This window comes from Suricata suricatta, chromosome X, assembly GCF_006229205.1.
Source record: "Suricata suricatta isolate VVHF042 chromosome X, meerkat_22Aug2017_6uvM2_HiC, whole genome shotgun sequence".
Lineage (NCBI taxonomy): Eukaryota > Metazoa > Chordata > Mammalia > Carnivora > Herpestidae > Suricata > Suricata suricatta.
Genome location: NC_043717.1, coordinates 106,833,555 through 106,859,500, shown reverse-complemented (window position 1 = coordinate 106,859,500; position 25,946 = coordinate 106,833,555). Strand labels below are relative to the sequence as shown.

The 25,946-nt window shown below is 49.3% G+C and overlaps 1 protein-coding gene across 5 annotated transcripts; it reads left to right on the top strand.

Moving 5' to 3' along the window:
* Positions 1-329: 329 nt before the first annotated feature.
* IDS (iduronate 2-sulfatase) lies at positions 330-25,405 on the top strand. 5 transcript variants are annotated; one of them, XM_029929580.1, is made up of 10 exons: positions 330-595; positions 1,027-1,163; positions 1,844-2,021; positions 4,957-5,045; positions 7,964-8,164; positions 9,663-9,833; positions 15,671-15,797; positions 17,885-18,058; positions 21,266-21,457; positions 23,480-25,405. In XM_029929580.1, the coding sequence occupies exons 1-10, from the start codon at positions 499-501 to the stop codon at positions 23,524-23,526; spliced, it is 1,413 nt and encodes a 470-aa protein (XP_029785440.1). In that variant the 5' UTR covers positions 330-498; the 3' UTR covers positions 23,527-25,405. The 5 variants fall into 5 exon arrangements, with proteins under 5 accessions (XP_029785440.1, XP_029785439.1, XP_029785437.1 ...); XM_029929579.1 differs by having other exon boundaries at positions 23,474-25,405; XM_029929577.1 differs by having other exon boundaries at positions 21,266-25,405.
* Positions 25,406-25,946: the final 541 nt, after the last annotated feature.

The window sequence follows — 25,946 nt, the reverse complement described above, 5'->3', positions numbered from 1 at the left end:
GACCTTTTACATGGAGGAAGGCGGCTTCTCAAAGAGGTGCATTGAAGGAGGATGCCATTGGGCCAGTCTGCAAGAAAGTGTGACTTTTATGGAGCGATGACGGAACAGAAGGGCTTCCAGGTGGAAGGCATAACAGGAGCAAAGGCAAAGAGGCGGAAAACTGCTGGCTAAGAACAGTGGTTGCATCGCAAATATTTGGACACCCCTGGAAAGACTCCGGAGCAGCCTGGGAGGGGGGGGCAGGCGGGTCTGCCAGGCGGGAGGGGCAGCTGGGCGTTGCCGGCTCTGCGCACGAGATCTCGCGCAGCGCTAAGCCCCGCCCCCAGAGGCGGGGCGGAGGAAGAAGAGCGCTGGCGCAGTAGCTTTCCGGCCAGCGGCCGGGCCTTTGGGCCGGCCGCGGCCGCTTCACGCAGACCGCGCAGGTGTCGCGGGGACCGCGGCCGGCCCTTTCGTCGCAGCCCGTCACCATCGGCCTGGACTGGCCGCGCCGGGGCAGAAATGCCGCCGGCCGGCCGGTGCCTGCTTTGGCTTGGCCTTGTCCTGGCCTCCGCCCACGCCTCCCTGGAGTCCGCGGCGCCCGGCGACTCGACCACAGGTGCAGCCTTGGCCCTCGCTCAGGTTTTTGGTTCCGTATCTTCTTCCCTGCCTACATCTGTCCTTAACTTCCTGACTCCGACCTACTTGCTATTCTTTCTAATATCCAATCTTACTTCCTCCCCCTCTCCGACCCTCTCTCCAACTATCCTTTAATCCCTCCATCCATCCTTCCCTCCCTTCATCTTCCTCCATACAGGCTTGAGGCCATGCCCAGAGCCTAATCTTGTCACCCAGGACTGGGGCTTCTTCTGTGCACCCACTCCCACCCGCCCTGAGGCACGACCCTCATCGCCCCCTCCCTAGCTTGGTTGGCTGGGCTGTCTAGGGTGCAGGGGCCACCCTAGGGCCACTCTGCCCCCTAGCACCCCCCATGGATGGGGTTCATTGTCAGTGCAGGTGATCTCACCAAAGCTTCTCCCTCCCACGCAGGTCCTCTGAATGTCCTTCTAATCATCGTGGATGACCTGCGCCCCTCTCTGGGCTGTTATGGGGACAAGCTCGTAAGGTCCCCAAACATTGACCAACTGTCATCCCACAGCCTCCTCTTCCAGAATGCCTTTGCCCAGGTATGTCTGGGGACCTGACCTCTACGTGTGCATGTGTGCCTTGTGTACCAAGGGCTGGGGGCTGGGGTCCTCTCAGCTATGCTTAAATGACACTGATGGTACCAGGCATCTCTTTTTTAGAGGGGAGCATAGTCTGGAAAATGGCGAAAGAGAAAACCTTTTCTGGTTGTGCACTGGCAAGGAAGTTTGTGCCTTCAAGCTTGGGCAGACCGTGTCCCTTGGCCCTAATATACTCAGCATGGTCCTGCCCAGCTTGCTTCCCCAAAGAGGATTGTTCTGGTGCTGAGAAGGAAGGGGCGTTGCAGAATGCCACCCACTCTCCGGTCTGCTGACCAAACTTGGGTGGGCACCATGCAGCTTGACTTGGTGGCGCTTCTCCCTGAGCCCCTCATGGGGCTGCCCTCAAGACCCTTTCCTGCTCTGTGCGCTTATAAGACGCCATCACACAGAAGGACGCAATCATCTGCCGGTGTGAAGGATTGAGTCCTCCCCTGCCTGTTTCTGGGAAGACTCATTCCTGGCGTATGGGTGAGGCCCAGATCCTGCTGGTTGGCTCTGAGATCTGCATGACTCAGCTGCCAAGCTGTTTACTGAGGACTCTTGATGTTGCCTGGTTACCTTTCAGCATACAGACTCTGTGTTCCTCTGAGGATATTTTTCTCTGCTTCTGCCTCTTACAGCAAGCAGTGTGTGCTCCAAGCCGCGTATCCTTCCTGACTGGGAGGAGACCAGACACCACCCACCTGTATGACTTCAATTCCTACTGGAGGATACATGCTGGAAACTTCTCTACCATCCCCCAGTACTTCAAGGAGAATGGTTACATGACCATGTCGGTTGGAAAAGTCTTTCACCCTGGTACTGCCTGCTGTCCAAATTCGGGGTTCTCTTTTGTTCTTTGCCCGAGGGCCGGGATCCCTGCTGGGGCTGGGGCTGTCTTTGCAGAGGACCATACGGGTTGGGCGGACCCCTAGGTTAGTCACCACTGTCTTTGTACAAACTCCTACTTCTCACTTAGCTTCCTGTTTTCACCAGATGTGAAGAAGGGCAATAGGACTTTCTTCTTTCAGAAACTAGTCACGATGCTCTTTGGTTCCTTTGACTTCTCAGGCAGAAGGAAGGGCCCTGGCTGGGGAGGTGGCAGTGCTGAGGGTGAGTCCGGTTCTGTGCCTGACTCTCTGATCCCCAGGATCCCTGTCAGTAAAGTGAGACCTGGGCCACTGTGTTGGTTTGTCCAGTGAAGAGGCCGTGCTTTGGTGGGGCTGCTGCCCACCGCCTGTGAGTTAGGTCAGAAGGAGGAGTGTAAGCTGGTGCCTTTGGCCTAGAGTACCAGGGGCCACCAGCGCTAACTTTCAGCACTGACTCGTGAAGTGTCTCTCTTGAATGCCAAAATGAGAAGACCGAGGCACAAATCTTAAAACGTTTTTTAAACTTACTCCTGCAATGCATGATTATTTGACCGAAAGTTGGGAGAAAAGGAAGCATAAAGTAAAGGATATGAATTACTTATAATTGCACCACCCTGAGGAGGCTTGTATTTTGAGGTTCCCTTGTTCCAGGCATATTATTTTTCTGATTTGAGATTTTCCCGTACAGACAGCTTTATGTTGTGAATGTTTTAAATGTAAATTCTTCCTTACATAGCTGCCCTTTGTGCAAAGTCATTGTTAATGACAGCACGGCAGTCTCATGTGCAGATATGCTGTGCTTCCGTCCAGGTCGATTTCAGGTTTTCTGTGTCCCATGGAACCCTGGATTGAACATCGCTGCAGGCAGGGTGAACTGATGGGCAGCGGCGCCAGGGATCCGGGCTCCCGCGTTCCGGTCCCAGCTCTGCCACTGCTGAGCTGTGTGGTTGACCTTGGGCAGATCGTTCTTGAGCCTCAGATTTCTTCTCTGGCAAATGAGTTGTAGCTGCCTTGATCACCTCCCACGGTAGCGACCCAGTCCGCGTAGTTCAGCAGCGTGAAAGGGTGTCGAAAGCTCCCTTTATACAACAGTGGTGTTTATTGCTAGGGACTCCAACTTGAACGTTTTCAGTAGCTTTCCCTTTGCTCGCTGCTAACACGGGCAGGCTCAGCAGCCTCCTGGAACCCAACTGGCTAATGCAGGTTGAGGATAACGTGTGGCTGGGCTACACTGGGCCCCAGTTTTAGAAAGCGAATGTGTCAGGAATCATGTTGCGTAGCCAAAGGCCCACCAGCAGGACTTGCTGCACTCAGTGGTTGCCTCATGCCACCCCTTGTCTGAGCTTAGCCGCTGGGGAGCAGAGGAACTAGAACAGGGGAGATTGTGCTTCAGAAAGGGAAGTTAAAGAAGGCCTGAGTGGCGTTGCTTGGCCTTATTGCTCCTGGTAATTAGATAGTGGAATCAGGCTGTAAGCACCACATCTTCACCACAGAGCGAGAGCTTTGCGTGCAGCCCTTGTGGAAACCGGTTTTTCAACTGGGTTATTGTTCTTAAGGCCTTGTTCTGTGAGGGAAAGAACCTGTTCCAGGAACAGGTAGCCACCATCGACTGATGGCCACGCCCATGCCAGTTCCTGTGCTGGCTACTCCTATAATCCTCTCCTCAGCAGCAAGCACACTGGGCTTTTATCATCCTCATCATCTTCCGAGGAGGAAATTGAGGCTAATGGAAATCAAGTGGCTTGCCCAAGGCTGCATAGGTAACAAGGGGCGATGCTGACGTTTGAAACCAGGTCTGTCAGCCTCTGCTCTCTCCACTGTGCTTGCTGGGTCGATGAGCCCTCCCCCCGCCGCCCCCTTGCCCTCCAGTCCTGCCTTGCCTGGCTCCCTGCGGGAGCCCTGAGTCACTGTGCTGGGGATGCTCTTTCCCCTGTGGTTCTGCCTACACTACCCCCCCTGCTCCTCCTGTCTCACCCACCCTGGGCAGCACTTCCGGTCAGATCGCACACATGCCCCACTGCCCACCTCACTGGACTCGTCGTGGCTGTAGCTTCCTTACTTACACAGCACTTCTACTGTCTAGGCAGTTGGCCATCCTTCCATGGTTTTGCTGTAATTTTCTCTTCCCAAATAGACTACAGGCTGCTGAGCTTAGGGGTGGGTTTCTGCTTCATGAATGAGCACTGAACCTGGGGTCCTCAGGCCTGGGTTTGAGTCCCAGCTCACTACTCTAATACCTGGTTGGCATCAGTCAAGGCACCAACCTTCCCTGAGCCTCCCCTTCCCCACCTGGCCCATGGCAGTGATGCTGGCTCTGCTCCTCCCTTGTAGGGCAGGGGAAAGGCCCCAGCAAGGGCTCTGTGCAGTTCTGTTGCTGCAGCAGGCGGGCTGACCTGACCCTTTTGGCGGCCTTCCTCAGGGCCTAGCATGAATAGCCAGGGCTTAAGGGATTTCAGGGCCAGATGCTTAGGACTCAAATAGAAACCTAGTGAGTTGGCTTTAAGGTACATTTTTTAAAATGTTTATTTTTGAGAGAGCACAAGTGGGGGAGGGGCAGAAAGAGGGGGACAGAGGGTCCAATGTGGGCTCTGCACTGACAGCAGAGATCCCGATGCAGGGCTCAAACTCATGAACTGTGAGATCATGACTTGAGTCAAAGTTGGATGCTCTACCCACTCAGCCACCCAGGTGCCCCAGAAACCTCGTGAGTTGGCTTTAATGGGGAATTCTCATCATCTGCCTAAGCTCTTGATTTTATAGATGACGAAACTGAGGCTGACAGAAGGGAGATGACAGTTCTCTCACTCAGAGTTTTAATTTGGAGTGGGGAGGGCATTGAAGAACCCTTCAGGTTTTGTGTAATGACTTTCTTTTTCCCCCTCAAGGAATATCTTCCAATTATAGTGATGATTCTCCATATAGCTGGTCTATTCCACCTTATCATCCCTCCTCTGAAAAGTATGAAAACACCAAGGTAAGGATGTGAAAGAGGTGCTCTTCTGTAGCAGAACTGCTTTTTGTCGTGCTTAACAAATTAAGGTTAACTGTTGTGTACGTTGCATGTTCTTTCAGGCTGTTTATACAGTGAAGGCTGTGATCGTGACCTCACACAAACAGTTGGTGGGATCTTTAGCATTAGATCCATTGGGAGAGGGGGCTTTGTTTCAGAAGCTGATGGATATGGCTTGTTCTAGAACCTTATGCTCTAGTGTGTGAGATTTGTTGAATGGCTCCCGGGTGCTTACTCTGGATAGAGAGAAGAGTGACCTGTCCTCCAGGGGCCTGGGCCCACATATGCATATATATGTCTGTCTCTCTGTCTCAGGTCTAATGGATGGGATCAGGTGCTGAGGCCTTTGATGGGGGTTTAAAATTTTAGACCATTATGAAAAAAAGGGAGTCTACAGAACTTTCAGCTTAGATTAGAGGAACCTTCAATGTAGAAATGAAACTAAGCCACAGTTAAAAAAATCGCAATTTGATTCTGAATTAAAACCTTTCAGAAAAGCAGCTGGAGAACTGAGATAGGACATGCTCCTCTGAGGTTTATATTTTTATTTTTATTATTTTTTATTTATAGTTTGTCATATTGGTTTCCATATAACACCCAGTGCTCTTCCCCACAAGTGCCCCGCTCTGTGACCATCACCCCCCTTCTCCCCTCCCCCTCCCGCTTCAGCCCCCAGTTTGTTTTCGGCATTCAAGAGTCTCTCATGATTTGCCTCCCTCCCTCTCCCTGACTCTTTTTCCCCCCTTCCCCTCCCCCATGGTCCCGTTAGGTTTCTCCTGTTAGAACTATGGGTGCAAACATATGGTATCTGTCCTTCTCCACCTGACTTATTTCGCTTAGCATGACACCCTCGTGGTCCATCCACTTTGCTATGAATGCCCAGATTTCATTCCTCTGAGGTTTTTAAAGACCTCCTATGGAGAAAGGCATGGATTTGGGGGAGGCAGTTGGTCAGGGGAGAGGGATATTCTAAATTTTTGACAACTTTCATTTCAGAATACAGCAAGAGCTGAGGGCTCAGGCCTTTGGCCTATGGCTTGAGTACGACCAGAGTGCCACTGGAAAGCCCCGTCTCAGTGCTTTCATCCTCTGAAGCTGTCTTGAGAGTTTTAGTGACCTCGCTTACAAATGCTGCCTTCTGTCATCATCCCCCACATTTGTCCTCAAAGCAGTAGCTCTGACTGTCCCAGACCCCTAGGACTGCTACAGATCATGTGTAGCTAGAGGGTGAGCAGGTGCTGGGCTGTCCTGCCCGGGGACAGGGTGGCCAAGGTTGGCCGGTGCAAGAATGCTGCTTTTTGAGATGGGGCAGCAGCAGCTGGGTTTTTGTGCGGCCAAAGTCATGGTCGGAACTGACACTGGTCTTGTGGGCAATATGGCCCCTTTGGGCAGTGAAGCAATAGGGCTCATTCTGTGCACGGCATAGTTGAGGATCTGTAAATTCCATGTATGGTGACCTTATTCCGTTGACTGGGACCTTGTCCCTCATAAGCCTTCATCTGTCTTTTAAATTGGACATAGATTTTTTTTGTTACAAAAATGCTTTGAGAAATAATTGATATATCATAAAGGTCAGGCTTTTAATGGGTGCAATTTAGTGATTTTTAGTATGTTCAGGGCTGTGCGACCATCAACAAAATCCATTTAAGACCATTTCCATTACTCCGGAAAGCAAGTGCGTACCCATTACCATTCACTCCCTGTTTTCTCTGAACCATCGGCCTATGACAACAACTGATCTACTGTCTTTCTCTATGGATTTGCCTATTCTGGACACTTCATGTAAATGGCATCACACGATATACGACCTTTGGTGTTTGGCTTCATTCATAGGGTTTCTGAGGCTCATCCATGTTGTAGCATGTATCAGAACTTCACTACCTTTTTATAAAGATTTTATTTTTAAGTCCTCTGCACCCAACATGGGGCTTGAACCCACACACTCAAGATCAATAGTTGCATGCTCTACTGACCGAGCCAGCCAAGTGCCCCAAAATTTCATTACTTTTTATAGCCAAATGGTATTCCCTTGTATGGAGGAGATAACACGTTTTATTTATCCCTTCATAAGTTGATGGACATTTGGGTTGTTTCCACTTTTTGGCTACTATCAGTAGTACTGCTATAAACATTCACATACAGGTTTTCGTATGGCTTAACTTTTCACTTCTCTTGGGTAGAACTGCTAGGTCAAGTATTTGTGCGGACATAGGTTTTAGTTTTTCCTGGTATTCACCTGGGTGTAGAATCGCTGGGTTACGTACTAACTCTGTGTTGAACTGTCTGAGGAACCCCCTGAGTGTTTTCCCCGGCAGCTGCACCATTTCACATCCACAGCAGCATGTATGGGGCCCCCAGTTTCTGCCCATCCTTGCTACCACTTGTTATTGTCTAGTCTTACAAATTCTAGCCATCCTAGTGGGTGGGAAGCGGAATCTCACTCCAGCTTTCGCTTCTGTTCCCATGACAACTAATAGACATGAAGCGTCGTGACATGCGCTTTTTGGCCACTTATCTGTCTTGTCTGGAGAAATCGCTATTCAAGTGCCTTGTCCATTTTTTAATTGGCTTATTTTTTTTTGTTGAGCTGGAGACAGATTTGTTTTGATCATCCATTTACATGGATTTCCTTTAATTAAGACCTGGAGACAGGATATTAACAGCAGGAAGCTAAGTGCTGGTGGATTTCTGCCTGGGCCCTGCCTGGAAAAGAGGAACCGCTTCTCTGTTTTACTTCTACTTTGTGGGTGCCTGACCAGTTTGCATGACGAAGCCTTAATAGGCTGGTGATATTAATGTTAAATCCTCTGTGTGTGCGGCCTTCACGATCTTTGTTTCTTGCATTTTAAGAGCTGACAGTGTTATATGTTTTGTTTTGAAAGACATGCAGGGGGCCAGACGGAGAACTCCATGCCAACCTGCTTTGTCCCGTGGATGTGGTGGATGTGCCAGAGGGCACCTTGCCTGACAAACAGAGCACCGAGCAAGCTATACGGTTGTTGGAAAAGATGAAAACATCGGCCAGTCCTTTCTTCCTGGCTGTTGGGTATCATAAGCCGCACATCCCCTTCAGATATCCCAAGGTGAAGATCTGGCTGAGGGCTGATCTAGCATGACTGTGACAGCTCTGTCCTTTCTCAAAGGAAGGGTTTGTGGAGTGCCTGCGGCCACATCCTCCTGGCCCTGTCACCGGGGTGCATGATGACACTATTGTATCCAGTGGTATGGAGATGGGATTCAGAGGTCAAGGCTAAGAAGTAGACTTGGGGTATTTAAGAATCTTGTTGGAAATGTTTGGTTTTCTGCTTCCCCCATTGGAGGGTTTTATTTTTTTTTTCCTTTGGAGCCAGTGAGCATATGCCGGGTTAGACGGAAGATCACCAGAGAGGAGTCAGGGCTGGTGCCAAGGCCCTTGGTGAGGGATGTTCCTTGGTGGCATGGCTCCAAGGAATGTGAAGCCATGTTCAGGAATGTGTTCAGTAGTTGGCACTCCCCCTGAGCCTGGCAGGTCAGACCCCTTCACCACAGGGCAGCACACTGTTTGTTGGGACCTTGACTGCTCTGCTTGCAGGCCCATCTTTCAGAGCATGCAGTCTTTGCTTTTAAAAAGGCTTTTTCAGTCTTTCCCTGTTGTGTCTTCCCCGGGCCTTCGCAGCCCATTCTTTTGTCTTCGTAAAACATGCCCCTCACTAGTGATGGATGTAGAGAGTCAAAGACGTGCTCTTTGATGCTTTGATTGGTGCTGGGGCTCTGGGCTTTCTAGCCAGGGTGAGACTCCCTGCTCCCGCCTCTTGTGCAGACAGGGGCTAACCCTGCAGGCCTGGCTGCTCTCCTTAGAAAGGCCTGCTTGCGGGGCTGGCCTTCGGCCAGCCTCTGGGAACCTGGAGTTCACACTGCTCCTGGAGTGAGGAGTGGCTCTCTCTGCCCAAACTGTTGACACAAACCCTTGCCCTCCGGCCTGGAGTCTGCAGTTGAGGCATGCAAGGGCCGGGGGTGCCCGGGTGAGCAGCTCCAGAAAACAGCCTGGGTGCTGAGGCTTCAGTGAGCTTCCGTGCTGAGTTTCACACAGCTTGTCACACTACTCCCTGTTGGGAGCATTAAGCACATCCTGTGTGACCTCACCAGGAGAGGATTCTAGAAACTTGTGCCTGGTCTCCCTGGACATTGCCCATGTGGCTTTGCTGATCGTGTCTGGTGCCCTTTCACTGTCATCAGGCACAGCCATGGGTGTGCCTGAGCACATTCTGGGAGCAATTCCCAAGGCGTTGCCAAACCTGAGGGAGGTTTTGGGAACAGGAAACGCCCCTCCACACCTTTTCCACTTGGAGGGGAGGTGGGAAGTGAGGACCAAAATAAAAGGGCATTGATTTGTATGAGAAAAGGGAGCTGTTTATAGGAAACGAGTGGTGTGATTTCATTATCATTGGCATCTTGTGAGTGTGACTTCAGGCCTAACTTTCAGATGGTGTCAGTGATCCACTGTGTAAATGCGTCAGAGGCTTAAACATTATAGAGTCCCAGCCTTGTGCCTTTGCCAGAAAAGAATGGCAACTTGGTGTCTTTGTGTGCTTTTCCCCCAAGGAATTTCAGAAGCTGTATCCCTTGGAGAACATCACCCTGGCTCCTGATCCCCAGGTCCCTGACGGCCTCCCTTCTGTGGCCTACAACCCCTGGATGGACATCAGGCAGCGGGAAGACGTCCAAGCCTTGAACCTCAGTGTGCCCTATGGCCCAATTCCTGTGGATTTTCAGGTACCAAGAACATATTTGAGGAAATTATTGGGCACTTCTGGCGTGATGCCATTGGTGACACCACATTCCTCAGTGGATCCCACTGTACCCGTCATGTCTTCCCTTAGCACAGGGAATCTTCTCTGTGCTAAGTGGCTGGCGAGGTGCTGGAGGTGGGGTGGTCTGGAGGAATTTAGGATGCAGGGGTTGCTGAGTGGGGGATGTAGTCTCCCAACCAAAGAAGGAGGCGTCTGGAGATTGGGGGATTTGCTGAATGTAGGCACCAGGGTGGGGAGGAGGCCTGGATGCCCACCACTAACTCCCGGGGGTGCTGTTCAGTCCAGGTGACAGGTCATCAGCTAGAGGGCAGTGGGCAGCTCCTGTGTCGCCCAGAATGTTCGATTTACTGGCACTTGCAGGTCCCGTCTGTGGGGAAGTCTCTACAGGTACCCATCACTCTTGGGCGGTGGTGTGGTGAGTGGGGCCTTGACAGAGGGAACTGGGGCACTGACGTGGCCAGCGCCATCCAGCTGTGACGTGATGTCCCTTTGCCATTGTGTGGGGGTGGAGCAGCAGAATTAGAATCCCTATGCTGACTCATCAGTCACCCTCCCCCTGGAGTACAGAAAACATGCTGGAATATTCTACATGCAGCCCAGCCCTTCTGTTACTATGTGAATACAGCAATAGGCAATCTACAGAGGGCAGTGTTTTTAAGGCTGCTTCCTGGACCGCCTGCATCAGAATCCCCACAGGGGGCTTCTTAGAAGTGCAGAGTCCTGGTCCCAGGCAGACTCAGGGAGTTGAGAGTTGGAGGTGGGGCCTGAGAACTTGGGCTTGCGAAAGTACACCTGGCGATTCTGATGCACGCAGAGGTTCACAAATATTGCTGTAGGGCACAGTTCCACACACCAGAAAAGCGTGGGGGATGTGTGCCCCTCTGTTGGACTCCTGAGGTTTGGAGGGCAGTGGTGAGGGTTTGGAGAGGAGTGCATTCACTGCTTGGTCCATTCCTAGCTTCCCGCCGCCGGCGTTCTAAGAGCAAGGCTGCTCGAATTGCGGCTCCGAGGCCGCACCTGGATGCCTTGTTAGTGACGGCCACTTTAAATGGCCCTTGGAATGGGACTGTGTCCCAGGAAGGGTGCCCAGCGTTTCATGTTGCTGTCTCCTTTGGTCCACATGGGAAGCTAGTGAGGTGCCCTCTGTCACGGTTGTCCAGGTGTGGAACCCGGAGCAGAGAGGTGTGACTTGCCCCAGACCACACAGTTGGTGCCAAGGGGAGGCAGAATTTAACCCCAGGGACGTGTGAGGCAAGAACCCCGTGGTTGGTTGTGTTGCTTCTCAACAGTGTTGGTTCAAATTCCTGTTCTGCCCCATACCAGCTGTGCAACCTCTGGCAAGTCGTTTTACCTCTCTGAGCTTCGGTTTCCTTCTCTGTAAAATGGAAACAAGGTGGAGAGAGGTTTTCAGCAGGGAGCACAGTGGACACACGAAAGCATCTAAGACAGTATGAGCATCGTGTGAGGGCTCCTTCTCCAGGTGCTCACCGTCCGTCCCCACACCTGTGCCTGCTGGTGGTGCAGCCGCCCGAAGGACCTCCCTGCCACACACTCACCTTGAACTTGGGCCCTGCTTACTCTTCTCTTGCAGCTTTGGGTGTCTGGGCCCAGGCCGCATCTCACTCCAGTCCTGGGTGTCTCAGTTCTGCCCTCTTCAGCCTCCAGCCCTCTTACTCAGCTCCATGTGAGCCAGTGACCTCAGGGGTCCACACTCGGCATTTGCCACCTCCCTGGCCCTGCTCCTGCTTGGTCACCACTCTGACCACAGTCTCTTCTTTTTTTTTTTTAAATTTAAAAATTTTTTTAACGTTTATTCATTTTTGAGAGACAGCCCAAGCAGCAGAGGACCAGAGAGAGAGGGAGTCACAGAATCTGAAGCAGGCTCCAGGCTCTGCCTCATGTGGGGCTCAAACCCATGAACCACGAGATCATGACCTAAGCTGAAGTTGGACACTTAACCAACTGAGCCACTCAGGCACCCCCACAGTGTCTTCTTCTCACAGCTCCCTCACTGTATGTCCCTGTGCCCCACATGCCTCATGGGGACTGTGAGTGTAGTTGTCTCCCCCCGGGTCCCGGTCCCCTCTGGACTCCACTCCTGGGCGGGTTGCTTGCTGTTCCTGCCAGCTCTTCAGCACGCTTGTGCACCGACCCTTGCCCCACCTGCAGTGCTGCGATCACATGATGGTCCCACCACCCATTTGCTCTGAGACGCAAGTCCTGAGGCTGCTGGAGTGAGCCCGTGCAGCCGTGAGATGGAGACACGCTCAGGGGCCCAGCCTCCAGCCCCAGCAGCCCATCCGTGGGGGGCTGCTTAGCACTCCCTTGCCCTGTGCAGCTGCTCAGAACCCTTGCCACACCCCTGGGCCCCATCTCTCAGCAGATGTCGCCACTTTGGATTACCAAAATGGAGGCTAGTGGACAGCCCCCAGGGAGGGGACGCCAAGGATGTGTGTGGGTACAGGCCTGGGCTGTGCCCCCTGGCCAGCTGTGTGTCTCCAGGCAAGTTAATCAACCTCTCTTAGCCCTGGAGTCTTCCCATAGCATATGGGAATAGTAATGCTCACCTTCAAGGGTGGTTCTGAGGATTGGGTGGCACCCAGCGAACACTTGGGAAACTGCGCTGTTGGCAGTGCCCCTCACCAGTTGCCAGAGTCGTGCATGGCTGTGTGCCGGGCTGTGGCTGTCTCCCTCTTCTTGGAAGAGGAGCAGCAGGGACTTGCCCCTCCATTCCCCTCGTCCCTGTGCCGTGAGCTCCTCCCTTCTGCTCACATACCTGCCGCTCAAGGGAGGAGGAGTGAGATGCACCCTCAGCATCCTCGTCCTGCATCCACCTCTGCCCAGCCTTCTGCCGCCCCAGCCCGCTTGACCATCACCTGGGCCGACGCTGACCTCGACAGCGAGTATTCATCCTCGTGGGTCCTAACCTTCCCTAAGTCCCTGCTGCTCTCCCTCTGTTGGCTGGCACCACTCCTTCTGGACATGTCTTCCCCCGGGCTTCCTTGTCAGGCCTCCTGGACCCCCTCTGCGCCATTCCCCACGGTACACCCCTCTTGCTGTGTCTGCTGCTCAGGATGCACCACTCCCCAGGGTCAGTCCCGGGGCCCCCACCGTAACCATCCTGCCCATTCTCCGTAGCTGGGTTCTGGGCCCTGCTGTACGTGACTCCTGGAACTCCTCCTGCCCTGCCGTTGCTGCTTATTTCAGACATGCATGTCCGGTCGGCCGTGAGAGGCATTGCCGCGCCGGCGCCCGTGGAGACCTCTCCTTCGTAGGCCCTGTGGGGCTGTGCCAGCACCCTGCTCTTCCTTTTCTCCTTCCTCCTGCTCTGTTTGTGCTCCCCAACCAGTGAGCGGTGCCGCCAGCTGAGCAGGAAAGCCACGCTCACCCTTGCGGCCCTCATCTCCTTTCCTGCCTACTCCCGCCATTCCCCACGCTGCTGCTGGATCTCTAAGCTCCTCTCGAATCTGTACTGCCCTCTTGCCCCTTCAGCACCTTTCGGGACTACTGCAGTGGGGCCAGGTTTGATTTATTCATTCACCAGGTGTCTGTTGAGCACCTCCTACGTGCCCAGCACTGATCTAGTGACATTGACCTTGAGCCTCTGGAATGCACTCTGGGCTATTGTCAGACTCCTACTCACATGCAGCCCAGATTGCATCCACTCTCCTTGAATAGCCTCCGTGACTTCCTTGGCCTCCAGCCTGGGACCTCCACTCCTTGGATGGTCTGTGTTATCTGGCCCTGATGTGCCTTTCCAGTGTTCTGTCCCACTCTGTGGCCCTGCCGCCTGATCTCAAATATGCCCCGCTCTCTGGTGACTCCATGTCAGTGTCCATGTGCAGCCACAGCGTAGAGCATCACAACCCCACTGTCTGACTGCTAGCAACTCTTTTCAAATGCCACCTTCTCTGCGAAGCCTTCCCTGATTTCCCTGGCCTAACTCTGACAGCTTTCTTCTGTGTCATTCCTGGGTCCTTTCAATAGCATGTGCATTTTCCTGTCTCCATGCCTGTGCCCTCACTGGATGACTGGCTCATTGAGGGCCACAAGCACGTGTGCTTCTTGCCATATCTCCAGGGGGCCATAATAGGAAGGAGAGCATACCCTCGAATAGGACACAGTCACCCTGACAGGTGTCTTTGGTCCCCAGGAAGACCAAAGTTCCCCAGGATACAGCAGACTGAAGACCTCGTCTACCAGAAAGTAGTAGCCAAGCGTTCAGCATAATCCTTCTAGAAGGTTGGAAGGGTATCTGTTATCTTTGCCACAAGGGGAGAGTAGATGAATCTCTGATTGTCCTCACCCTGGTGGTGACAGAAAAAAGGCAGCGATCGGCTGATAAGATGGGCTGGGCACACAGCAGAAGCTGGGGCTCGTCTGATAGGTCAGCAGCTCCCTTGTTTCTCACCCTTGGTGGGGGCGGGGGGTTCATCTTTTCTTTAATATTCATGAGCACTGTGGGGAGGAGAATCGACCCATAAGTGGTCATGACTCTCTTTTATGTCAGTGCTCAGACTGGCTGCTCCTGAACTCCCTCTGGGATTTAGAGACCATGGAGGGTGTGCTGTTCTCTCGTCCCTCCATTGCTCCTCTTCTGCCTGCTGAGAGTCCCTTAGATGTGAGCCTCATGTGACAGCCATGGCCTGTGAGGACAAGCAGTTGCTGTCTTCCGCTGGGTAAAGAAGTACCCGGAGGAAAGACCCACCCATGACTGTTGTTATGGGCTCAGTAGTGTTCCTCAAAAGTTAATGTTAAAGCCCTGACCCCACCCAGTAGCTCAGAATGGAACCTTGTTTGGAACCAGGGTCATTGCAAATGTCATTAGTTAAAATGAGGTCATACTAGAGGGGTACCTGGGTTGGTTCAGAATCTGACTTCGGCTCAGGTGATAATCTTGTGGTTTTGTGAGTTTGAGCCCCATGTCTGGCTCTGCGATACAGCGCAGAGCCTGCTTGGGATTCTCTCTCTCTCTCTCTCTCTCTCTCTCCCTCTCCCTCTCCCTCTCCCTCTCTCTCCCTCTCTCTCCCTCTTTTTCCCTCTCTCTCCCTCTCTCTTCCTCTCTCTCTCTGCACCTCCCCCAGTTGTGTGCATTTTCTCTCCCTCTCCCTGTTTCTCAAAAATAAACATTTTTTTTGGAAAAAGATGAGATCATATGGAGTAGTATGACTGGTTAAGAAGGGCAGACACACACAGGAAGAAGGCCGTGTAGGGATGGGGCAGAAATTGGGGCAATGTGGCCTTACGCCCATGGGCACCAAGGATGCCAGGCACCAGCAGAAGCTGGAAGAGGCAGGTGCCTCCCTCAGATCTGTGAGAGCGGGCCTGGCTCTGCCGACACCTGGCCCTCAGACTCTGGCCTCCAGAACCGGGAGATACTACATTTCTACCGGTTTCTGGTCCTTTGGGAGTGAATAGAGCTTTGGTGGGGTCCTTGGGACCCACCTCAGCAGAGTTTGGAGTGTCTGCGGGATAGTGTCAGTGTACTGGGCCGTCTCCTGGGACCCGTAGAGTATGTGAAGGAGGCAAAAGTGGATAGTAAGTGGCACATGAATCCACTGTGATCTGTGCCCTAAAGTTAAATCTGATTTGCTTAGAAAAGAATCTTCCTTTTGGATCTGCTGCGGACCCTGGATTTCGCTGGGACTATGTAGGCAAAGGGCTGCGGATGGTGGGGAATGCGTGTTATGCTTTGGCTGAGACAGTTAAGGGTGTCACTGGAGGAATGCTGAGGTGACACTGTTCTGTGTACACCACTGTGATTCAAATTGCACTCACTCTCCTTTTTTTAATGTGCAGCGGAAAATCCGCCAGAGCTACTTTGCCTCTGTTTCATATTTGGATACGCAGGTTGGCCGCCTTTTGAGTGCTTTGGATGATCTCCAGCTGGCCAACAGCACAATCATTGCATTTGCCTCAGATCATGGTAAGCATTTTCAAATGCCCTGGTGAGTCACTCAAAACATGTGAACTTTAATGTGAAATGTGCTTTCCTAGATGGCCTTAAACGTAGGCATGTTCTCTTTTGGGAATCAGCAGTGCCCAAGTCTGGGGTCCTGTGGTGTTTTATGATTGCCTTGTTAGTCTTGGGACTTCCTTCTTTGGAGGCGGGGCCTCTTTGGGGTCCAAGGAGCATCTTGGATGCTTGGGTGGGGAACTCGTAGCACCCTTTATTTTCTTGATGAACTCAGAAGGAACCCTCTGTTTGTGTGGGGAGCCCTTTTAACCCATGCTTCTAATCTAGACTGTTGAAGGATTTTAGTTTCTTTTAGGAGGATCCAGAACAATCCTGGCAGAGCCAAACGAGGCCCTCGGACCTGACTGCACCCCTCCACTCCCAGCCCCGATGTTCTCTTTGCCAAGAGCCTGGGGCTTGCAGTGCTTTATGTCTTTTAAGGAGCTTCCTACTTTTTCCAAAAATGGAAACAATTTATTTAAATTCTTTTTCTTAAGTTGAAATGTTTTATCATGCTCAAGAATAGAGGCTCAACAACACCCAGTTCCCATCGCCCTGCTCCCCAGGTACCTGCTCTCAGTGGTCTTGTCTCATCCGCACCCTTCTCCTTCCCCCAAAGTATTTTGAAGCAAATCTCAGGTTCAGTTTTCTGAATAGTATCTCTAAAAAACTGAGCTCTTTTGAAGTAGAACCACACTACCATTATCATACGTAGAAACAGGAAGACAGTCCTTTAGTGTCATCAAGTATGCAATGGGAAAGTATTAAATCTTAGTACATACTCATTTGAAAAAGAAGGAAGCATACAGAACATATAACGTAGGACCAGGGCACCCTGCCCTTTTGCCCCACGTGCCCGAGACTAACTGGTGCTGACAGACCTGGGATCCGTTTGCCAGCCTTTGGTTGTGCACATACATGTGGCTATAGAGTGTGTGTGTGTGTGTGTGTGTGTATTATATAGTTATGGAACAAGGCCGAATTGATTGTGCTTATAAACTGTTTTGTTCCCTAGTTTGCTTTTTCCGCCTAATGCCACAGACAGTTCTCCGTGGGATTTCTCACAGGCCTGCCTTAAGCCTTGTAGAGACCCACATCATTTTGTCTTCTCTGGAGGCCCCTAAGTTTTCGCTGTTTCCCTGATGGGTTGTCATTCCCTTCGGGGCCCTCTTCTTGGTGGCTAGTTCCTCTCCCAGTGCTTGCACAACCTGGTGCACTCATGCATTCCAGGCCCGCGTGAGAGCTCTTTGCTCCGAGGCAGCTGCAGGGATGACAGACGGCCCTCCTGAGACTCTGCACCTCCCAACCACAGAAGCCTTCACCAGTGATTCATGGCAGCTTGATGTGACTGTGCTTAGTTTGTAACATGAAATACTCAACACGCAATCTTCTTTGATTTTTTTTATATCAAAATGGGTGCTCCAATGCAGACATTAGAAATTTCCAGCGTGGAGTGTTCAAGCTGTCTTTTGCAAGGGATGGGTGTTTTAAATCAGGGTTAAGAGGGTAATTGTTTCTTTTTTTTAATCAAGGTTAAGGATCTGGAATCAAGTTATATTTGTTTGATCTGTGGTATATTTTAAAAATTGAATAAGATGTACTTTTTAAAACGTGAGCGATAGTGGTGAAGTGGTGCAGCCCACTGTTCGGGGGCATGCCGTCAGGTGTAGATGTGAGCCCGCCAGGGCCGCGCCAAGGGGTCCAGCCCGGGGCTGCTGGAGGCCCCGTCCACACAGGAGGAACCACTCTCAGCGGCCCCTCAGCGCCCCGCCTGGGTGCAACTGCTGATTGTTTCCTAAGAGAATATAGTTTCATTTGATAATTTAGTATTTTTTTTCCTTTTACAGTTTCCTCATTCAGGACAAATGTCTAACTTCAAATAAAGCAACATTTACATTTAGGGGAAGTCACCCTTTCTGTGGTCATTATAGAGGAATTTCTTCGGATGGGTGTTTGGTTCCTCTGTGTTTTACAACAGGAAATGAAACCGTGTCTAAAATGAGCAAGCTGCAATATCATTATTCATTTTCTGTCATTCTGTGCTTTTTATGACCCAGGGTGGGCTCTAGGTGAACACGGAGAGTGGGCCAAATATAGCAACTTTGACGTCGCGACCCGCGTGCCCCTGATGTTCTATGTTCCCGGAAGGACGGCCCCACTTCCGGCGGCAGGAGAGAAGCTTTTCCCTTACATCGACCCTTTTGATTCTGTATTGGAATTGATGGAGCCAGGTATAAAATATGCTGCCGTGACATTGCTTGATAGTAAACTCCCTTTAGTTTATATGTAAATCACCTCACCAGTTCAGAGCCTAGGGCTTACCCAGTCCATCTTCCTGTCCAGTGATGGCATTCCTGAGTACCTCCGCGTCAGGGAGGGGTGGCGGAGCCAGAGCCAGCACGTTCGGCCCCTGTCCACGGGGAGCCTGGAAGATGGATGGGGAGCACTAACGGAGTAGGTGGCATCCCCAGGATGAGGAGGACTATTGTGGTGACAACAGCGTGCTCCAAAGCTGGGAGGAAGTGGGTAGCAGAGTCCACCAGGGCCGGGGGCCAGCCCGCTGCAGATGAGCATAGCTCTTACCTGCACACTTCTGCAGGGACTCGGCCCTTTGTGAGGGAGAAGTTTGCCAGTTGGGCAGCTCACTGCCCACTGGATCTGTAAAGTCTACCAGGTGACTGCTTCTGCATTCCCCAACGACAAGGGGCAAGTTTGCTTTGACTTCCACATGCCAGTCCATCCCAGCCTTGAAAATGACACCGATACCTCTCTTCTCTAGGCTGAAACTCCCAGGCTTGCCACCGTTCATTCAGGGTAGTGTTAGGCCCATGGTTATACTGGCCTCTGTCTTCCAGAAAGCTCCAGATTGAGAAAGGATTTCTAGAAATGTCCCTTGAACAAGATACTTGGCGAATTATTTCCTGAGTTGATCAGTACAGAGATAAGTTGTGTACTTCAGATGACGTTTGCTTTTTTAGGGGTACTTTTTTCATCAACTCTAAGAAGCTAGGTTGCTCCCTTTCTGTGCTTCTTTCTGCATTAAGTCCATCTAAATCCATTTAACATCTAAATCTTGGTTGATTTCTATTGAATTTTTTTTCTTGGTTCTGGCCCATCATTCTGGCCTTTCTGGATCTTTCTCAGCTTGCTCTAAATAGCAATTACAAACAACAGAAAATGTTGTCTTCTCTACATGTGATTTTTCTGTGCTGCATGCTTTGCCTTCTTTCAAATCATTGGTAAGGTTAAACCTTTTCAATACATGATTATAGCCTTTTGTTTCCTTGGAGAAATCTGACAGCTTGAGAATGTTTTTTTTGAAACTTTTTTGGGTAGGTGTTCAGCAACTCATAAATTCATGTAACTGCACTGTTCCCAGTTTATGCCCCGATTTTATCTCCAGCCTCTATCTCTCCCCTGAACTTTGGGACTTGGGTTTCCAATGGCCTGTTCCACTTGGCCAGCCTGACATGCCCAAGCTCTGCTTCTGGACGTTCATTGTAAGATTCTCTTGACCCTCTTTCCCCTCTCAGGAAATGGCTGTGCTAACTCAGGCCAAAAAAATGTGGAGTCTTCCCGACCCCTGCCTCTCTCCTGTCCTCCATATGTAACACGTAGTCCTCATCAGCAAGCCTGTCACTGTCCATTCAGTCTGTCCATACTGCTGCTCACCGGCTCATGCTGCCCCTTTGGGCCACACCGCCACCATCTCCTGCTGGATTCCCGCGACAGCTCGCTGAAGTCTCCCTGCTTGCGCCCATAGCCTCCTGGAGTCCCTTCTCACGGTAGCCTAAGTGATCCTGTTAAAACCCAAGTCAGGTGACGTCACAGCCCTGCTCTGGAGCCTCCCACATACTTCTCTGAGTAAAGTCCTTATAATGACCAACAAGTCCTGATAGGCTCTGGGCCTCCATGTCTCCCTGGTTTCACCTTTTAACAGGTATCCTGGGTAGGTGTCTTGGGCAGCGGCCCGCAGTCTGGATTTCCTCGGGACTAGGTTCAGGGTAAACATTGTGGACAAATCCACTGCACATGAGGTTGTGTGCTTCCATTGTCTCAAAGTGGGACACTTGGTGGCGGCCTGTGCCATCATTAATGATGCCAGATTTGATGACCTGATTAAGGTGGCCCTGTTGGCCAGGTCTTGCCATTTTGTAAAAGTATCTTTCTTTAAGCTTCTTTACTTTGTTTCTTTTTATTTACCTCACAAATCAAATGTGTTGAATAAAATTGGGTAGTATAAAAAAAGTTCTTAAAGATCCAGAAAGGTCAAAATGATTGTCCAAATCCCAGATAGGTTTTAACAGGAGTCAATAGAAAGTACAGGATTGAGACTTCAAAGATGAATCAACCATAGTGAGATGTCATTTCCTATCCATTATCAAAATCAACAGAAAACTCCACCACTGGCATGGTGTGGGGAAACCGGAACCCTCATACTGTGAGTGCAGCCACTGTGCACGATAGTTCAGCCATTCATCACAAAATTAAACGTAGTGTTAGCACGTGACTTGGCAGTTCCACTCCTAGGTGTATAGCCCACAGAATTAAAAACAGATATTCAAACAAAAACTTGTACCTGAACGTTTGTAGCATTATTCACGATCGCCAGAAGGTTCACGCACCCCAGGCAGGTGTCCACTGCCAGATGAATGGATAAGCAAAATGGCGTCTCCCCGTATAGTGGACTGCTAGTCAGCCTCCAAGAGGGCAGCACATGCTGCTACAACACAGATGAGCCTTGTGGACATGGTGCTCAGTGACGTAAGCAGTCCTAAAAGGACAAATCCTATGTGATGCCACTGACGTGAGGCCCCTAGAGGAGCCAAAGTCATAGAGGCAGAAAGTAGGACAGTGGGTGCCAGGGGCTGGGGGGCAAGGGAGATGGAGAAGGTAGTGTTTAATGAGGACAGACTGCAGTTCAGGAAGGTGGAAAAAGTTCTGGGCCTGGATGGTGGTGATGGCTGTAGAATAGGGTGAATGTTTGTGATGCTCCTGAAGTAGACGCTACAAAATGGGTCGTTGGTAAATATGATGTTGTTCGTGTTCCCCACAATCTAAAGGAGATGTGCTGACATCCTGGAAGGAGTCAACTGCAGGGTGGCACCGTTGAGACTCTGAATATCCTGTCCTGCAACAGATTTTCTACTCAGTGGCTTGGGCTTCTGTGGGTGATCCTTGCCTGAATCAGTTATTACACTGGTGGCTCCAAAATTCACATCATTTTTAAAAGTGCCAGCTGGTTGTGGGCACCTTCGTTTTGTGTCCTCCATCTGGGTAAGGTTCCGAGTTGGCATTGTTCCTAAACTCTTGGGCCAAAAATAAATGTCAAAGAACAAAAGACAATGTGTGGTGCCCAGATGGGCTCCTGTCCTCATCCTGGGGGCTGGCAGGCTTCTGTAAAGTAGTCCATTTAGCTGGATCACTTCCTGTTTCAGGCCGGCGAGTCATGGACCTGGTGGAACTTCTCTCTCTATTCCCCACCCTCGTGGGACTTGCTGGCCTGCACGTCCCACCTCGCTGTCCTGTTCCTTCATTTCGTGTGCAGCTGTGCCGAGAAGGCCAGAACCTCAGGAAGCATTTTCGACTCCAGGACCTGGAAGAGGACCCACACCTTCGTGATAATCCCCGTGAGTCTATTGCCTATAGCCAGTACCCCCGGCCCGCAGACTATCCTCAGTGGAATTCCGACAAGCCGAGCTTAAAGGATATAAAAGTCATGGGCTATTCCATACGCACGGTAGACTATAGGTACACTGTGTGGGTTGGCTTCGATCCCCATGAATTCCTGGCTAACTTTTCTGATGTCCATGCGGGGGAACTGTATTTTGTTGATTCTGACCCTTTGCAGGACCACAACATGTATAATGACTCTCAAGGCAGAGACCTTCTCCAATCATTGATGCCTTGAGTCTTGCCAAGCACGGAGGAGGGCGTACGGAATGTGCTCCCTTCCAGGTGGGGGGAGGAGGACTTAGAGATGGTTATTTGGTGGTTACCCACAATATCGGAAGCAATCAAAGCATGCATTAACAGTTTGGCCTAAGAATCTGCAACAGCCCAGCCCTTTGATTCTTTATTAATTTAAGTCTTCATTTCTACATGGTCATTGAACTGAACCATTCTTTCCCAGTTTAAAGAATCATAGCTTATTTATTGAATGGATAAGTGTAAAGTGAGCAAATAAAAATCGCCATTCTTTTAGTCGAGAAGACCATAATAACCATGACATTATAGTCAAGAAATACTGGAATTATTTGCAGAATTTAGTGCATTTCAAAAAGTAACCATACATCACATTCTGTTTAACACTAAGTTACTAGTTGTTTCTTCTATAATTTAATAATTTATTTAGCCCAATATGTTCAAAATATTATGTCAGTATTTCAGGTTTCTTTCTAAAATGTTAAATAGTAATGCCAGATGCGTTTAAGTCTTATCTTTAATTTTTGTTCTTAAGATTGCAAATTTTCAAAATCCAAAGATAAAATAGGCATGAAGTGATTAATGTGGAATTTCTACATCAAATAATATGTAATGCAAACCAGAGGCATGAAATGTATGGAAAATTCAGTTAAAAACGTTCAGAGACATCTGGCCCAAGTAATAATTTGTTAGCAAGTAATAGGACCCTTGACCTCAGAGATCACGTATTGAAAGGCACTGTTATTCTCACTGGAAAAGATTTAAGGCGTAACTGTATACACGAATTGAGTCACTCAAAACTGTTAAGTGTTCCCCTTCTTCAGGAATGGTTGGTTGCAGATATCCACTTATCCAGGAGGCCAGAAATATTTGATTTTTAATTTCTGATTAAAGACAATTTTGTTAAATTGTAAATTATTTTTAGAATTGTCAAAACTTCATTAGTATATTAGGTGATTTCTAATCCCCCAGAAAGTAGTCCTGTATTCCCTGAACATGAAAGTCATGAGAAGGCAGGTGGGAGAAGTAAGCAACTCCGGTTAATATGGTGGCAGCTGATCAGTTGTAAGTAGTCATCAGAGGAGTCAAGCGCATTGTAAATCAGCATCTTGTGTAGTCCTGTATCAAAACGAGTCATTTCTAGTAATTCTCTCTTTATAAGTGCATCAGTGCTTCAAGGTAAATGCTTGTGAAACAGACTTCAGCAAATTAGATCATAAGTTAGTTCCGTGTATTAAATTGTAACAAAAAAGGCACGATATTATGTTAACAGATTACTTCAAATCCATAGTTTCAGACAGTTTTTTTTTTTTAACTGATTAGCCTGCAGTAGAGGTACATATGGTAACACAACGCTCTTCTAACTGATTAAGTGACTTAGTGTCGTGGCAACGACAGTTTCTAGTTGAAGAGTGAAGGCCCTGTTCATCTCTACCGATCCTTAAGCTCGTCTTTCTTCTGGAAGCCTTCGCCTGTTGATGGGTTCCCTGGGCCTTTTATTTCTGCTGCTTTGTCCTCTTTACCGCTCTAATCACTTCCATGAAGATTTTTACAATCCAGTCTGCAAATTCATGACATATGGTCAGTGTGTTTAGCTTTATCTCCTCCTCCACAGTTATAATGATAAGTATGAACACAGACCTTTATCTCACATCCGTGTGCTGTGCCTGTTGGCTGCAGTATGTACACTTCCTCATTTTTTTCTTGCTTTATTTCTTGAGGCACAGCTTTATTGTCAAAAATCGCCGCTTCCTGCTCTTGCTGGAGGTCTTAGCTGAACTGCGCCAGAAAAGAGTCAAGTGACAGATACAGTGGGTGTACAGCTGCTGTTTTGGCCACTAATTCGCCAGGTTGACCAAAGCCACATCCAGAGCCGGGTCCACGTGGAGGCACTTTTGTGTGTCGATCTGTCTCTACCGGAAGTGCTTCTGTCTCATCTTCCCTACGTGAGCACGCAGCATCAGAGTACGCCTTAGCTTTTAGTTTTTTTGGCCCTCCCTTTACAGATCTCTCCCTTTAGAAGCAAAGGCTGCATTTCTCGTTTCATGGTATTCACATCATCTCACAGGTTGTGGGGTCTTTCTATTTTTGACACCGAACCCAATTTAGAGCCGCTTTTTGTTTCCTTTTGCACGTCTCCGGCACATGTTGGGATGAACAGCTGCTTTCTGGGTTTCACATATCCAAGCTGACCACATTCTTTATCTTGACTTGGCACATCTTTGTTGCTCCACATGACCTTTCTCTGATCTCACTGAACTCGACGTGTTTTATTAATGGTTCTGCAGTCACTACTTGCTTGTGTGTGAAGACTTGTCTGGAGGCCAGCCAAGGATGTCCGGTTGAAGCATAGCACCGGAGCGCCCTCTGGCGGTGGGCCCTTTCCTCCCACACTGCCAGTGCCATTGCCATCGCCATCTCCCCAGCCCTTCTTACCTTCTTCCCAGGTAGCTTACCTCCCCTCCTCTTTCCTCCCCCGGCCCTGAAGAATCACGTGTCTTCCTGAAATCTCCTTTTTAATCCTGCCCTTTGAGAACACCATCAGTGCCTACTACTGGGTCTCTTCAGACCTTTTTTGAGCAGTCAGAGTCTTCCCTGACTCCACAAAGCCCCTTTCCTTGGCTGACCAGTTTCCATACTGGTCCCTCACCTTCCCTGGCCAATCCCTACCTCCTTTGCCCGCCCCTAGATTGTCCTCCCCCCCACCATTCATTCATGACCATTCTTTACACCCACTCCCCTGCCTCCATCTCCAAAAAGCTGACAGTTTGTGCCTCTAGAGTGTGTTGTGGCATGAAGTGAACAGGAACATCACTAAAGGATCTTATGGCCGCTTTGAAAAAAGGTGTCTTTTTCTGAGCGCAAAATAAATGTGTTATTTATAGAAAAATTGGGAAACAAATATAGTAAAATGTAAGAAAATGCATCAGTATTTTGCCCCAAGATGGTTACTTAATATAATGTCTTCTTTAGGGTATGAATGTTTTACGTTGCTGTGATCATGCTCGGTATTTTATCATGCAGTTTTATATTCTTACTCTTTTCACTAAGTATTGCATGTGGTTACTACAAATTTCTGCTGATACCTTATGGTGGTGGTAATATATCTTATTCTGTACTTTTACCATAATTTACTTAACCTTCTTCTAAATTATTGAAAATTTACCTTATTTCCAAATTTTCAGTATTGTACGTAATTCTGTGATGAGCAACTTTGTGAATAAAATGTTTTTATGTACATCAAACGACTCCCTTAGGCTAGTTTTTTGGTGCCAAATTGTCAAAAGCTTCTTGACCCCTTTTCCCACTAAAAATAAACTAAAAATAAAGCAAACAAATATACAAATAATTAAAAAACATAAAACTCCATAATTCCCAACAAACCCCACCCATAATGATAACAGGTGAAAGTGGCATCCTGTTTTACCTTCTAACTCTTTGCTTATTCCTGTCTTTGAACATTGCTCTCTCTGTAAAATTGTTGGGCATTTGTATTTCCAGTTGTGTGAATTTGTCTTTCAATTTTGGTCATTGGTTTAACTTTTGAAAACAATGAAACAAATGACTCTTTTCCTGCATGATTTTTTCTTCTGGTAAACACAGGGATCCTTCCAAGTCTACAGATTTAATAAATATTCATTTTCCTCTCCTGATTTTGTGGTTGCTTTTGTACTTAATTTACCGTGTCTCCTCACCCTGTTACCAGAGTACTGTGTGCTCATTGTATAAAATTTGGAAGACCTGGCAGATGGTGAGGATGACCACCGTCCAGAACATAGCCACTGCAGATAGGTGTGCGTTTCTCTTTGCTCTTTTTCCTGCCCGCATGCATATGCACATATGAGAACATTTTTATCTGTGCATACACGAAACGTATCACATCCGGTCCTGTATCTCGCTTTTGTGATCTGAAATAACATCATTTTTTTACATCATTAATGGCTTTTGGTAAGCAGTTATGATGACTGTACCACCCTTCCTACATTAATCCTTTTTTACTGAAATTTTCAAGTTAAATTGTGGTAAAGTGCGTATAACATAAAATTTACCATTATGTGTGTAGTTTGGTAGCTTTAAGTCCATTCAGTGTTTTGCTACTGGAACCTTATCCGCAGAACTTCTTTCCTCTTGCACAAGTGAAACTCTGTCCTCATGAAACCGCAGCTCCCCGTCTGTCCCTGGCCCAGCCCCAGT